The sequence below is a fragment of the Pezoporus occidentalis genome, unplaced genomic scaffold (genome assembly GCF_034315485.1).
Source record: "Pezoporus occidentalis ecotype Australia unplaced genomic scaffold, CSIRO_AGI_Poc_V1 ctg110, whole genome shotgun sequence".
Taxonomy (NCBI): domain Eukaryota; kingdom Metazoa; phylum Chordata; class Aves; order Psittaciformes; family Psittacidae; genus Pezoporus; species Pezoporus occidentalis.
Window position 1 is genome coordinate 2,011,259 of NW_026912887.1, and position 15,869 is coordinate 2,027,127.

The 15,869-nt window shown below is 51.8% G+C and overlaps 1 protein-coding gene across 6 annotated transcripts in view; it reads right to left on the reverse strand.

Moving 5' to 3' along the window:
- The window catches only part of GTF2IRD1 (GTF2I repeat domain containing 1), a 63,348-nt gene that overhangs the window by 23,390 nt on the left and 24,089 nt on the right, over positions 1 to 15,869 (reverse strand). For 5 of the 6 annotated variants that reach the window (XM_062632189.1, XM_062632180.1, XM_062632154.1 and 2 more), the window contains exons 3-11: positions 15,597 to 15,738; positions 12,951 to 13,097; positions 9,235 to 9,418; positions 7,794 to 8,086; positions 7,300 to 7,389; positions 6,310 to 6,393; positions 5,012 to 5,195; positions 3,771 to 3,796; positions 1,241 to 1,361 (exon numbers count right to left, since the gene is read on the reverse strand). In XM_062632189.1, the coding sequence (XP_062488173.1) occupies positions 1,241 to 1,361; positions 3,771 to 3,796; positions 5,012 to 5,195; positions 6,310 to 6,393; positions 7,300 to 7,389; positions 7,794 to 8,086; positions 9,235 to 9,418; positions 12,951 to 13,097; positions 15,597 to 15,738 (1,271 nt within the window). The remainder of the gene's footprint in view (positions 1 to 1,240; positions 1,362 to 3,770; positions 3,797 to 5,011; positions 5,196 to 6,309; positions 6,394 to 7,299; positions 7,390 to 7,793; positions 8,087 to 9,234; positions 9,419 to 12,950; positions 13,098 to 15,596; positions 15,739 to 15,869) is intronic. The other variant, XM_062632170.1, reaches the window with a different exon arrangement.

A 15,869-nucleotide genomic window follows, 5' to 3' on the forward strand; every position in this document is an offset into this window, starting at 1 on the left:
GAAACCAGCTCAGCATCCCTAATATCCCATCCTATCACCTTCTTGTTTCCAGTCACACCAATTTAACTGCACAGTGGGATCCTCTGTTGCAAAAAATAAAAGCGTCCTAATTGCAAATGTTAACAAATGAAGGGGAAAACGAGGAGCCTCAGGCCAGATTTCAGCCCTGCAGTGTGCTTAGAGGCCAGTGGTATCTGAAGTATCACTGTTACCCCTGGTACCCAGTGTGCAGGGGATGCTCTGCTGCTCCCTGAGTCTAAATGCCTCCAGACATGGAGCGATTCAGCAAGGTGCAGAGAGCAAGAAAGTGGCTGAAGGATGGTTTTGTGTCTAAGCTTTAGCTGAGATTCTGGAGATTTGGGTTTAATTCCCTGTCACTCCAGGGAAGCACCTCAGGCTGGGACCCAGTCCAGCCAAGTTCCCATTGCAGACATCTCCGGATGAGGCTTCCATCCAGTCCCTTCGTTATTGAGAAGAGAAACAGGCACGTGGAGGGTGTGATTCCTCCAACCCGTTTTAAATGGTTGGAAGGGGCTGAATCACACAGTGCACTGAGTTTGCAGCTGATGAAAGGGGCTGGAGTCACTCAGCCAGCCCTGGTTTCTCAGGGACACCCAAGGTAGCCCCCCCCCCCCCACTTGCCTCTGTGCAAGGCCATGCTTCACAGCACAGCATCTGGGGGTGCTGAACCCTGACCATTTCAACCCGTGTATGATACTAATACACAGCATAAAACATCAGCCACAGAGACCTGGTCCAGGCAAGCCAACCCAGGCGCTGGCACAGGGTGCCCAGAGAAGCTGTGGCTGCCCCATCCCTGGCAGTGTTCAAGGCCAGGTTGGACACAGGGGCTTGGAGCAAGCTGCTCTAGTGGAAGGTGTCCCTGCCCATGGCAGGGGGTTGGAACTGGGTGAGCTTTCAGGTCCCTTCCACCCCCTACGATTCTATGAAAATCAATGATTCCAAATTTGGCTTGCAAAAGGCCACAGATGCTTGGCCTCCTCCTGTGCTGGCCAGCTGTACCACCACAGTGGGGTTTCAGAGAGGCAGGAAAGCAACTCCCCTTTTAGCCACCCACCTTCCCACCACGCTACCTACACCAGCTCCCTGACTGCAGCTTACTGAATTGCACCCATCACACCCTCCCCAGCCAATGCCCAAAGCAATAACCTGCTGTGCACATTAATGACCCCAAAACAACCCTAGAGGGATGTCACTTTGGGGACAGAGCATCTCTTACCTGCTGTTGGCCTGGGAGGTCCCCGCCAGGTCCAGCGCAGCCCCACGGTGCGGCTCGGGGGAGATCTCCCCCGGGGGGCTGGAGGGCTCCAGCTTGGTTGGCTCTTTGGTAAATTTGCTTCCTGGTGCTGGGTGCAGGTTGGAAGGAAAAGCAAGAACCAGAATTAGCAACCAGAGATGCAAACGATGCAGCTTTTCCACCTCCGCTTGTTTCCGCCTCCCAAGCCCAGAGCTGAGGTCAGGGTGGGGGACAGGTTTTCATCTGCTTGCAAAAGAGAAGGGTGCAGCTTTCACTGGGTTTGCCATTATAATAATGGCAAAATGCTTGTTTAAACCTCTGTATATGCCAGGACATGCTGGGAAGCCCTGCTAGGGATGGAGCACCTCTGGAAAGGGCTGCTGGCTGCCAGGATAGGATACTGAGAGTTTGGGAAACCCAGGCAGTGCTGAGGGCCATGGACCAGTGGTGCAGGAGCATCCCTGAAGTGGGGAGAGCACTGTCCCAGAGGAGGGGATGTGCAGTACTGGCAGGAACTCAGCAAAGCCCAGAGAAGTGGTGACACAAGCAGCCTTGCTCTGTACCCCCAACCCACATGCAGTGAGAGAAATCTCTGCTGGAGCGACACAGAGAGGGACAAAAGCATCCTGTCACCATGAAAAACAGCCCCTTTCCCTTCCCCGTTCCTCAGCAGCCTGAAAGGAGCCGAAATGAAGCCTCAGCAATGACCTTGGAGATGAAAAGAATGATCTGAAGGCAGGGTAGGAAATAAAATCGGGAAGGGAAGGTGAGCAAAGAGCTGAAGGATTAGTGCTGGAGGAAGGAGGGAATGAAATTACACCACGAGGCTGCAGAAACCACATAGGTGTCTTGTTAAATAGCTGCTGCCAAAGGCCCTTCACTGGTCTCAAAGCGTCATCGTGATATCCCCACCCTCCTAGAAAACATCCCATCCATAGGAACATGAAGCCTTTTTCCTTTCAGCTCCAGCCTGCAAGGAAGGGCAGGGCTCTGGCAATGGGAGCAGCACCAATATAGAGCCTTAAAGACACTTTATCTACCAAAAGTCCAAAAGGCTCCTTTTAATTTGTGCTTTCTATGGACCAAATCTTGTTCTTGCAGCAGCAAAGCCTGCCTGAAGCTGCTACCCAGGGGAGTAGCAAAAATAGGTTTCCTAGCAGTGGTGGGTATTTTAATTAAAGGGTGAGCAAAACTGTACAGGGAAGCTTTGGGATACTTTGCAGTTGGCAACTTAAAATACAGCTCTGCTCAGAAAACAGTGTCTTTGCAGAAACAGCACCTCCTGAGTCAGCAGATGCTTTTTCCTCCCCCCTGCACAGTCAGATGTGCTGACACGAATCACAAAAACACAGGTTTAATGTGTTTTGCTTCTGGTAGCCCTGCAGGGATCATGCAGGGGAGGGGGAACCACCATCCACCCCAGTCCTGCTGGGTTTGCTTCCTCATCTCCTCATTTCCACCTGCACCTCCCTGCCATGTAACCCCCAAGCTTGCAGCACAGATGTGTGCGATGCCTGCCCATGGATACCATGCGACCATGATGGATTTACAAGGAAAACACAAGCATCCCAAAACACAGTTCAGCAGTTCATCCCTTGGGGAAGAGCTTAAAGAAATCCTTTTCTTGAGAAAGAGAGTCATTAATGGGAATAGAGACACAAAGAAATCCCCCCTACGGAGGCGTGATGCGGGAGGTCCCCTTTGGGTGTCTCTGGGGCATCATCCCCAAGGAGCATCTTTGGGTTTGGGGCAGCCATGAGGCCACAGAGGTTAATCTGGCTGGTGGAGATATTTGAGGAGGTGTCCGGAAAGCTGCCAATGTGTGGGGTTGGTGGCTTGGGAGAAAAACCCCAAACAGCCACCCAAAACACATCTTTACTCACCAGCCAAGCCCAGGCAATCTGGGAGCGGGGCTGGGAAGTGACAAATTCAGGTACAGTGCCGTGTTTCAGACAGGTATCAAGGTGGTGGGATGGGGGCATCAGTTCATGTCTCTGTTTGCCAAGAAGCAGTTGGCCTGGTTTCTCCAGCACAAACCAAAAGGAGTAAAAACACAGGGCAAAGAAAGCCAAAGAAACTGCCTCCCTGGGGTTTTGTCACTGGATTTGTGTCGTTTCTCTGTTAAAAACAGTCAGCGGCTGGATGATGCTAGCACTTCCCAGCCAAAAAGCAGAAAGATTTACCAGTGAGCAGCAATTTTAGCTCCTCCTGCAAGCATAGAAACATGCTGCGTGCTGCTTGTAGCTGCAGCTCTGCCTGGCACAGGGAGCCAGGGAACTGTTGCCTTAACCCTCAAAACACTACTTAAGGGGTTCACTGTGCGTGCACTGACCCCAGGCAAAGGCAATCTCAGCACGCCTGGGTGTAGGGCACAAACAAGGCTTCTCCTCATCGAGTGTAATTGCATGTGTCTTGCACTTTTGATGCTCAGAGATGACATTATTTCAAGTCTGCTTCTCTGGATAATCTTTCAATTTGGTGGGCAATAAATCAAAGGATGTGGTGGACGTACCTGTAAAAATTCTCTCGTCAAACATCCTAGGAAGAAAGGGGGAAAAAGGGATTAGAAATAGGTGCTTTTAATGGCTGAAATTTAGGTTTTATTAATGAACAACATTAAACCAAGTCAAAATTGTAATTTTACTCATTCTCTAAAAAAAAAGGGAATGAATTTTTCAGCTGAAAAAAGCCTTATAGCTTGTTGTGCAACCAAGCAACCTTGCAGCTTTTCAACTAAAACACCTTTAAATCTGCTTCTAAGTCATTCTCTTAATTTAATTATTAAATGCAGCGTGATAGGTTGGCTTTACCAAAAGAGACAGTAGGACTGAAGTAGCTGTTGCTGGACCTTCGCTTCAGGACACAGACCATTGACTGGCTGTCACCCATCTCCTGAATATCCTATTTTAGTGTCACACACAGCTTTGCTCATGGGAGCGAAGTGTGTCAGGGCCACATCCTGGTGCCTGATCCAGTCTGGCACAGGCCAAAGTGGCTCCTCCAGCAGCTGACATCAGGAAAGGTAATTCCTCGTAGGATGCCTGAGTCCTGTTGATGTCAGTATTTCAGCCCTCGTGTGAGCCTTAGCTGGGGTTTTTCTGCACTGCGGTTTCACACCTCTAGCAGGAGAATAACACAAGTGCTGTACAGGCAGGGACTGAATTAATATGTTATAAAGCAGATTTTCCTGACAGAGAAGCAAAGAGGAGCTGCACAGCACAGAGATAACCAGGAGAGCATCCATTCCTCCTACTCCAACGCAAATGCAGACACTAAGACACAACACCCTGCTTGTAGGCAACACATCCTCATCATCAGACACACAGGATGCCCATAAGTGGTCACCACAAAACATGGAGGAGAATCCCTGTGCATTGTGAATATGGATGCTCCTCCTCCCACCCAGAGGCAGCGCTCTCATTCACCAAATGCCACTGTGCCATGATCAGAGGTCCCATTACCACCTGAAATGCTTGGGTGGCACTGGGAATGTCTGTATGGACTTACAACAGGGTGACGGGGCTCGGTGGGTGGCTGTAGCATGGCCGGCCCTGCCACATGCTCACAAACAAGGAGAGAGGGATGGAAAACAGAAGTTTCTGGGGAGAAAAAGAGCTGAACAACTCTAGCTCTTTCCCATAAAGAGGGTAAAATGAGGGTCAAAACCAACCCTGTGATGATGGAGAGAACAGCTTAAACCCCCGATCCCCTCGAGGCCGTGCACTCTCCTCCCCTGCCTTCCTCGCCACCCACCTTTTGATGACAAAATGGATGTTGTGCCTCTCCTCCAGTATCCGCTTGAGTTTGGGGACGCCGTAGGTGCAAGGTCTTTTGAAGGGTATTTTGTCCGGGATGCCGATGATCTCCACCACCTCGGGGTCACAGGCGATCTTCCGGTACGGGACAGGGACCATGTGGTCTAACCCCAAGGCTTCGGCTGAAAGGGGAACCCATGGTTTTCACTTAAATGCACGCTTTGCTTTCTACAGATGATGAAATAGAGGTATAAAGGCTTGAACTTGAGCAGGGCGAGTGCCTCCTGTCCTCTTCTTTGCTTGTCGCAGAAGGGGAGCCCCAGGAGCAGTTCACAGAATGAATCATAGAATGGTTTGTGTTGGAAGGAGCCTCAAAGCTCAAGTAGTTCTAACCCCCTACCTTGGGCAGGGACACCTTCCCCTAGGCCAGGCTGCTCAAAGCCCCATCCAACCTGGCCTTGGATGAGGCAATGGGGAGACAATGGAGATAGAGATGGGACAACAGGGAGACAGCACAGCAGCAAATGGTGTCCTCCAAAACCTCCAAATGCACCCAGTGTTGTTCAAGCTGGGGCTGCAGTGGCCCATGGCCCACTCCAACCTCCCTGTGAGTGCCGCAGGTTCCTGAGCTCACAAGTTGCATAGCACATACGTAGATTATAAGTTACAGAGCTCATCTATAGCCCATCTATAACCCACAAGTTGCACAGCACATACACAGGTTTTAAGTTATAAGGCTCATCTGTAACCTGTTAATACCTCATGAATTAGACAGCCTGATGGGGATAGTACAGGTGACAAACTCAGCCCATCAGCCCATTCCCAAGCTGCCCAAACACCCAGGAACTAACCCAAAAGCACTGCCCACAGCAAGGAGAGCACCATCGACACACATAAGCCATGCAGGTGGGAAAGAAGCAGCTGCAATCACGATAACCTTCTTTTTGTCCCCTGCCATGTGAGTTGAAAATGGCTGCATCCCACTGCTCCCTCTTGCCTGCAAGCACCGGTGGTGCCCGGGTGCTCTGATCCGGCCTTCCACACTTCAAACCAGGGCTGCTTTACAGCCCAGCTATAAATTCCTTGACGGGGGGGGGGGCTCTGAATGGAAATATTGACATAACCTTCATCAGACACCCAGAGCCTGGGAGCTGCTGAGCTAAATGTGTTGGGAAGAGAAGGGAGCTCTAGCATATGGCTTCTGCTGCTGTGTTAGGGAACAAAAATGATTGCTATATAATGATATGCAAACCACAAGCGCTGCAGATGCATAATGGGATATTAACTCCTACTCACCATATCTGCTGTTAAACAGAATTTGCACGCACTCCCTAAGGGTGTTGATATCTTCAGTTTCTTTTATAAAACTGTCCCACTTATCTATCAAAACAAAATACAAGAAATAAGGAACTTCCATATGGTTTGTACACAGCAGATGTACTTTTCTCTCGCGAAGCGCTGGGAAGCAGGAACAAGACTTTGCTGCTCCAAAAATAATGCTTTTCCTCTTCCTGAGTGGATTTTGCCAGGCAGGCAGAGAAGGTCTGGGGTTCCCCAGCCCCAAGCAACCTCCCTTGCAGCCATCCATGCGCAAAGCAGATTCCTAAGGAATGATCCCATAAAACTTCTCAACCCCAAAATGAAAGACCCTCTGGGACAGAGCAAGCTCAGCCTGAAATTCACCTTTCAAAGGCATGGCCGTTTCACAGAGGAGCTTTTTTCATCTCTTACTTTTTCCCAGCTTCCCCACCCATGCTTTTTCTTCTTTTTGATGCAGGCAGGCAAGGGTTTTGATGTAAAAATGCCAACATTTTTAGGCTGCATTTCCTTTTGGCGGGGTGGAGGTGGGGGAATGGCACAGTCTGCTCCCCACTGCTGATCCCTCCAGGCACTGCTGCAGAATCACACTGGGGCTGGTGGGTTTCACTTATTTCGAACTAACTCCAAGCTTTCAGTGGGTATTTGCTGTTTGCAGCTCGGGCTCAATGGCCTCACCCCAAGCTGTGCCCGAGCTCCTTGTGCATGAAGCAGGGATGGGATTTCCCAGCCAGGCAGCAGTGCCTGAGGACCAAGCACCGTGAAGATGGCAGGGACGGAGCCAAGCAAGGAAGAAGGTCTTGGCTGCGATGCCGAGATGTTGCAGCAAGTAAAGGGAAAAGATCCCCCACAGCAGCATTTCCAGAACTGCCAGGTTCCTGCAGAGCATGGGGAGAGACTGGGCCAGGGTGAACCCTATGCCTAAGAGGTGGCTGCTGGTCACCTCCAACATCAGAGTGGGACACGGACCTGTCTTGTCGTGGACGATGGAGAAGAGGATGCGCTTGGATGAATGCACGTTCTGGATGAGGGGACCTCCAGAGACCGACGATTTCTGTCCTGGACAAGAGGTGAGACAAGGAGAAAGGGCTGATGAGACCCCAACCGATGCTTTGGGCACCCAAACAACACCCTGCGTGCTGCCCCCCGCCGGTGACGCTGACTTGACCCTTCTGGCTCTCCTCCATGCCCCCTGCCTTGTGACAACCCGGTGGGGTCATGGCCAGATTGAACCCCTACCATGATCATTTCCCCTTCCAGCCTCATGGCGCAGCACCCAGCATTCCAGGGCAAGAATGGAGGTGCATCCCATCGGCACCGTACAGGCACCCAGGGAAGGGCTGGGATCCGCTCATCTCCATACGGGCCAAAGCTTTGCCACCGACTTTCATCCGAGGACCCCCAAAACACCCTGTCAGCGCCGGGGGGGTGCCCTCGTCTGAGAGCAAACTCCAGGCTATTACCACAGCAGTCGCTGTACTCCTGTGAGGAAGGCACCTTCAGCTCTCCCGCGGGCCTGGGCAGCAGCGCCTCGCCGGCCGCGCTCGGCCCGGATGACACCTCTTGCTTTATGTCTACGGCCATCTGGGTGGGCACCGAGACGCCGTACAATAAGTTGGTGACAGTGACGCTGTCCTGGCTGCAGGATTTGGCCACGGGGCCGTTGGCACCAGAGTCTCGTCCACCCTTAGGGGTGAGGGAGGTACAACTCAACTCGACGCTGGGGTTTGGGTCTCGGCTGGGCTCATCCACCGGCCTGAGGGGATGGAAGGGAGAAAAGGAAGGGAAAAAATAGGTTCGTTTGGGTTCATGGCACTGATAAGCATGGACAAGCAAGGGTGTACAGAGGGAAGGACAAGGCCAGGTTGAGCAACATGGTCTAGTGTGAGGTGTCCTATCCCATGGCAGGGGGTTGGAACTGGATGACCTTAAGGTCCTTTCTAACCCAAACCGTTCTATGATAAGGAGGGTGGAACACGCTGCACTGCCAAGCTCTCTGTTTTAGAAATGACAGCCATCATCCAACCTCTTGAGCTTCTTCAGGCATCTGGACCTTTTTTGTCTTCTTTAAATGGAGCAGGTTGGTCTTATGGTTCAAAGCGTTTATATTACCTAAAGCAAAGCTGCCTAGCCCCACAGCCCAGTGAGTTTAAGGAGTAAAATGATTTACGTGATCACTACTTGACTCGATTGCCTGATCCAGCCCCCAGGACCCAGGGTATGTTCAAGGGGACCTCAGTCAGCCCAGCGATGAGCTTTGGACTGAGGAAGCTCGCATGCTTCACATGAGACAGGCGGCCGTGAGCTCACAGACGGCTCAGATTCTGTGTCCTACTTTTAGCTGTCTCAGCCTCATTTTCCACAAGTGCCGAGTCTTCAGAGAAGGTATTTGGTAGCGCTCAGCATTTCTCTGAATGGATCCAAGGTGCTGCCAGCCAGGCAAATGCAGGGGGAAAGCACCCAAAACCTGATGAGTCCCTTGTGAAAACATGGCCAAAATGGGGAGATGGCCCCACTGTGTTCCCCTGCCTCCTTCCTTGCCTGGTGTTAAAAAACCCATCTCAGCCTGAGAAGAAGCTTGCAGCATTTACACTGGAAACCCCTCTGGAGACAGAAAAGCACTTAGCTTACCGCAGCGGAAATTTTGGCAGAGACACGTAAAGTGCTGTGGTTAATGGGCACGTTTATGTGCTCTTATTATAGGAACAAGTCCGAAATGGTCTCGAGCCACCCGACACTGATAAACCTCTATGCAAGGCTGGCTTTGGCACAGCGGGACCCAGGTTTCTGGGTCTGGGAGAAGAAGATGGGACATGGGAAGGACCCTCCTGCCTGCTCCACTCAAAATCTCTGCCATCCCAAGGGCTCGCTGCCCTCCCACCCCTTGGGGACCCCCAAAATAACCTTTTTAGCCTGAAGCGGATGCTGTGGCTGTGCTCCAGGATGGCCATCAGGGACTTCACATCATACTCCATGGGTTTCTTGAAGCTGATCCCCTCAGGCAAACCAACCACCACCAGCGAGCCCGGCTCTTTCAGGAACCTCTCGTAGGGCAAAGGGACCACGCTGCTCTTCCCCACAGCTTCACCTGAGGAGGGGACAGCATTACACACTGACGGACACCCTGTGACCCCAACCAGGGCTGAGCCGGGCTGGAGGAGTAAATGCAGGAGCAAGAGATACCAACAGACATGTTATGGGAAGAAAACCTGTTCCTACCTCTGCACTCATCATGCAAGGCCCTACAAGCCCTTTCTAAAAGAGCTAATTAATAAGAAGCTCACAAAACCCAATAAGCAGATGTCTCATCCTTCGGGTTGCACAGTAAAATCCTCAGTTGGGGTCACCTGGCACAAGCCCACCCCACGTACCAGTGAAGGATGTGGTTGCTGGCACGCCAGGAGGGAGCTGAGAGCTGACAAAGGAGGCTGAAGGGCTCGCACTGATTTTTATCTCATGTTTAGTGAGATACTCTGGGAACCTCATTTTCGGTTGGTTTTCTTATTCTACCTCCTGGAAGAATGGAAAGTATTTCGACTGCTGTTGCTGTCAGGCAGCATCAGTGCACTTTGAAAGACAAGGGAAAAAAAAAACACAACCCAGCAGTCTCCCTCCATCCCACTGTTCACAGGCAGCAGGAATATCAATACGCATAGTATTGAGGCACAATCACCTCCAGCAGCCCAGATATCTCACCAGCTCCCCTTGATGAATGGCCACAGAGTCCCCTTGTGGTTCTGTTGTACGTCTGACACCAAAATCTCCCCAGGGAGCTAGGAACACGCTATTTCCCCTTCCCTAGCAACAGAAGAGAACCAGGAAGCATCACAGCTATAGAGAGGTTTTCTAAACCAGCTAAAGAGCCCACATATGCCCAAACTGGAGATGCTTACAGCGCTCTCCAGGCAAGACTCCATAGGAAAACCAGCTCTCTGTGGAAAAATTACTTTGGAAACCAACCCAAGTCACTGCAACCAATAAACCTGGCGCTGAAAGCACGAAGCAAGAAGCAACAGCCATGAAGGAATGCAACCTGTCTGGCAAAGCAGCGTCCAGATGCAGAACATCTGGCCACATGGCAATGTATCTGCGCCTTTGTTTCCAAGGTTGAGGGGCAGGCAGAGGAGACCATGGAACATTTAAATAGCAGTAGGATTTCATATTGTTGATTTTCCTTAAAACCTTTTTTCTCTCTTCTTTAAAAACCAAACACCAAAAGAACTTACTCAAACCCTGGAAATCTTGTGATGCTGTCAGCAAGTCCTTATTAAAAGTGATTCCTTCAATATGTTCTTTGAAGGAACGCGTGATAACTAACAACGTGCAACTTCCACGAGCCATCAAGGTTCCTTATAAGCGGGATGGAAACCATTTTAATTAAGCCAATAACAGAAGTTTCCAAACGAACCTTTGAACCACAACACCATGAGTACACTTTCTACAAGCTGATGGTTTCCCTGCCCCGAGGCACCAGCTCTAGCTGCCTTCCACCTCCCTCCATGACCTCCTCTTTGTGATGGGAAAATGCTCCTGATGCCCAACAGTGGCTCTTTATCAACCCAACACTCAATAACTCCCCAAACATATTTTTATGGGGAATGTGTTACTGTCAAAGTGACCTTCACCAAGCCCTGCGCTGCCATGCACAGCCTCACGGTTTAGCGAAAGAGAGACAATAATCATCACTAATGCCTGTTTAATAGAAGCCAGTAGTAATCAGTCATCCTGTTGGTGTGGAGATTACCAGGCTCTGGAGGGAATACGCGAGCTTTTTGACTGAGCATTTGCTAAGATTTTTTGTTTCCAATCCCTGTTGATGGGAGGCGACTGAAAGGATAACACCCCCCAAAAAAGCACAGGAAAGATAACTCTTAATTTCAGACAGTTCTCTCGCTGTTGGAAACAGAATCGCCCTGGGGCACCTATTATCTCCTGCGGTATTTCAACAAAGAGAGAGGCTCTTTCCCAGCGGACATGCGAGAAGGGGAGCGTCCACCCAGTGGGTTTTGCCATGGAGCAGCTCAGGGACGGAAACGGCTGATCCTACTGAATCAGCAGCAAAGGCAGAGTCACACCCAGTGACAGAATTACACCCAATGCCAGGCCAAAAGGCACTGGCCCAGGGATGCCCGACCTCCTCCTGCTATGGCAGTGCTGGCTGCCCTGGACTGGGGACCAGGCCAGATTGTCCCCACATACGTCCGTGCACCTTGACAAGGTAAAGAGCATCACAAACTCATCCCAACAGATGGCCCGCCTGCCTCCTCCACCTGCACAGATGCACCCTGAACAAGCTTTTCTATGCAGTTATACATTTATGGTATGTCATATATGAATAATTCATGCTCCCAAGAGGCCTGCAAAACCTCCGAAACGGCCTCCCTACCGCATTCCCTTGGCTCTTCTGCATTGCTCCTTCCTTCCCACTCGGGTCCAGTCTTTCAAAGGCAGAGAGAGGATGTGATAACCCCCATTAACAGGAATATTGCTTCCAAGCCCTTTAAGTGGTTTCAGAAAACCTCAGCAACTGTCTGTCCCTGGGGAAGGGATGCCATCTCCCTCTTCTATCTGCGAAGCCCATGCCAGGTGCTGGTGAAGCAAGCGCTAAACATCAGCCAGCAGCAGCAAATCCTGCCTGCGAGCACAGGGCAGGGGTGGGAGCATTCATTATCCCACTCCCATTGTGAGGAAGTGCCCATTCCCAAACCCTGCACACAAATAGGGGCAACACCTAGGCTTCAGGATAAAGGAGACCTGCATAGCCCCAGAAAGGCTCGGCAGCACGCCCCAAATCCCAAATGGTGATGCGGAGCTTCTCCCAGGAAAGCTGGTCCAGCCACACAGCCTGAACTCCCCCAGAGCATCATGCTGGGCTAATGCAACCCACTGAGCGTTATGGGGGAATATTGGGGCCATTTTCACAACCCCACTTTGCTTTTCCTACTCAGACCAGCACAGCCCTAGAGGTGCTGCTGGGGGATGACCTGGGACCACGGCCACTACCTCCAGCCACTCCATGAAGACCTCCTGACTGAGAAGCAGGAGCTGCTGTGGCTCGAGCCTCTGCAGATTGGGCCTGGAGGGAGCTCTGCAACCCACTGGGTTACATATCAACAGCCATATGGTCATCTACATTTTAATTGCAGAAGCTTTATTGCTGGGGATGATGCATGTGCTGGAACAGCACCAGCTCGTCTCTTGGAGCTGGGACCGCCTGCTAGAAAAATCATCTTTTTTCCTTTTAAATAGACTTGCCAGGGAAAGGAATGAGCGAGTGCAGAGCCCCAGCAGCGCTTGTGAAAGAGGTGCTGCAGACACGGCGTCAGGCAGAAAGGTGTGCTTGAAAAATCTCCCTCAAGCCATGGCAGAGATTCCTTCCCCCAGCACAGGGATTGGTTTTGCCCAAGTTTGGGGCACTGGGAAGTGAAGCAGCAGTGGCCAGATCCCATCTCAACACAGTGCTAACCCTACGCAGGAGCATGTCCCACCACACTGCGCTGCCAGGCGCCTGCTCCACTGCCAGGGAACCAGGCTGGGGCCAAAAGCCGCATCCGACAGCGGCGCCGGGCAGAGCCCCAGGGGCAATCCAAATCCCCAAATGGAAGCGTGAAGGTCCTTACTATAAAGCACATCAAACACTTCCTCTACCATCTTCCTGAGGAGGTACACGTCTGATCCCTGGTCCGGGGAGACCCTGAGCACGCTTCGCCCGCACTCCTTTGCCTTCTTCTGCACCTCTGCGTCCTGCTCCTTCTTCTGCTGGACTCCTGTGGGGGGGAGAGGAGAAACCAGAAGATGCTGCAATGAGAAGAGGGCTCATGGGTGATGCCACTCATGCTTCTGAGTGGCTGTGAAATAATCAAACCCACTGGCCAGGTTACATCACGTTTAGCCAGGGCTGAATGCATCCCAGCCCACCAAACCCCAGGCAAGACAGGGTTCCATTGGCACCAGGCATGTGGGTGTCCCAGGTCTCCCACCCACCCCAGTCCCCCAGCTAGGATAGTGCCACAACCCCAGACAGCTCCAGACATGCAGGGGAAGGTGGTGGGATAGGCAGTCACCCCATCATGGGGTTGGTGATCCTATGTGTGCCCCCCCCTTCCCTGGTTTTACCCATTTAGCTGAACTGAAACTGTTGTGATTAATTGGGCAGCACATTTCTTTTCTCTGGTTTCAATCTGCTTAGCCTTCAATCTCTCAGGAAAAGAAAATCCGCCTTTCTCAGAGGCTTTTTTACCCTTCAGCATCACGTAGCCTGGTAATACCAGCTATTTCCTGCTAATTTCCCCCATTAAACCTCAAATAAAGCATATCTTCGGCAATGACTTCCTTGCATCTCTAAACGCACAGAAAATTAAACACTACAAGTGCATTACTGCTGTTCTATCCAAAGCAATTCACAAGGGATTTTTGGTGGCGAAGGACTAATTCCTTCATCATCCTCGACAGGCTTCTGCTGGTGATCAGCCCTGGATGCTGCCTGGCAAGCAAGTAGGAGCTTGTGGATCCCTCCTGTGGAAACAGCCCATGGCTGGGGCATCATGGGGATGGGAGCCAGAGCCACCCAGAATACCCCAGAACTAGACATAAGAAAGGGGACAGCCACCCAACACCACACAACCCCTGGACAGCTCCGCAGGCCTCCCACAGCACAGGGAAACGGGCCCTGGAAAACTATTCTGGGGTGTTTGACCAAGGTGGTGCAAAGCATCTGCATCCACATCCTCCTACGACTGACTCTCCCTCTCAGCCGGGCACTAACTCTCCTCCATTGACATTAATCCTGATCACTGTCAAGTACCCCATGCACCAGGAAAGGCTGAGGCAGAGGTTCAGATAAAGGAGAGCGTTCGAGCGAGGTCTGCACGCCCAGAGAGATAAGAGGCTTCTTACATCTCCCAGCGATGTCTGCTTTAGATTAATTCAGATCCTTTCTAAGGGGGCAGCTAGACCATAAATCAGAGGCACTTCCAGGGATGCTTTCCACTGCGTGCCAGTTGTAAGAGCTTTATGGAGCGGAGTTGAGCCTGGGCCATTTATAATTCAAGACAGAGTTATCACGTTTCACCCTGTCTCCAGCATCAGTCTCTTCGCCTGAACCCCATCGTTAAGACTTTGTGCTTTCAACCAGACGTGACCATTTCATTCTGACAAAGGTGTAAATGAAACCAAAAGAGAGGGGAGTCAGGGTCTAATGTCGGGTGCCTTGCCCCAGCACAGCAGTAGGACCCCAGCCACTATATATGTATATACATGTCTAAAAGTGAGATTTGCAGGTGCTCATCCATATTGTGAGCTCTAAGAAGACACAGTTGGTATTTAATATACAAGAGGGAGCTTCCTCCCATTGGCCATCCCGCTGCTGTTCACCACTTGGGTACCTCCATGCCTCTGATGGGAGGTGGGAAAGGGAGGCAGAGTCACCTTTGAATGAAGGAAACATCCTTCAAACACTTCCTGTCCTGCAAAACAGCATGCAGGACAGCTAACAGCTCTCCAGGTGGAGGTGGCAGGGAGCTGCCCACACGGGCAGAACAGAGGGGCAGAGCTGCTCCTGCAAAGCCATACTGGCTCACCCCACACACGTGCAGTGAATAACCTGAGCAGACAGTGGCCCTGGCAGCTGGACAGCGTTGATGTTTTCACTACAGTGAGCCCTTCCCGAGCAATCTCTCCAATGGATTAAGCACCAGTATGGTTTCTGTCAACACCATGCATGTGCACACACAGTCCCCAGCACCACCAAAGCCAGATCCCATCCCAGCTCCTGCATGGAGTAGGTAAAGCAGCGGCTGGCAAGCCAGGAATGATGCTGCTCAAGAAATGCATGTCTCTAGTCAGGAATAGGGTGCCCAGAGAAGCTGTGGCTGCCCCATCCCTGGCAGTGTTCAAGGCCAGGTTGGACACAGGGGCTTGGAGCAACCTGCTCTAGTGGAAGGTGTCCCTGCCCGTGGCAGGGGTTGGAACTGGATGAGCTTTAAGGTCCCTTCCAACCCAAACCATTCTAGGATTCACAGCACAGCTACCACCTTCCCCTCAGCTCCCAGGCTGGTTTTGGGGAGCCAGTAGGCATGGATGTGTGCAGAGAGCTGGGTGTCAGCATCACAACACGCAGGGCTGCCATCACTTCAAACACCTCTCATCCCCACAGACAGGCAGAGCCCCAAACCACAACCCCTCTGTGCACAGTGCGGGTCCCAGCTGGCACAACTGGAACACCAACCCCGGCGTGGGGGGGAAGCCCGCTGCTGGGGGATACTCACTGCAGAACTTGTGGAAGTCGGCCTGCAGCTCCTTGTGGGCGCTGAGGAAGACCCGTCCCTTCTCGGTGCCCACCACGAAGGCGCTCTCCTCATGGACGGCGATGCACGCCACCTCCGCGTTCAGCTTGGAGAGCGCCGAGCACTGCGGGAGGCACGGGGTCAGAGCAGCTGCGCGAGCATCCTCCCCCCCCCGTGGCATCCCTGTGCCATTTTCCAGTGGGATTTTGGTCTTCCCATCAAAAGATTCCCCCACCAAAAGCAATATTCTGGTTT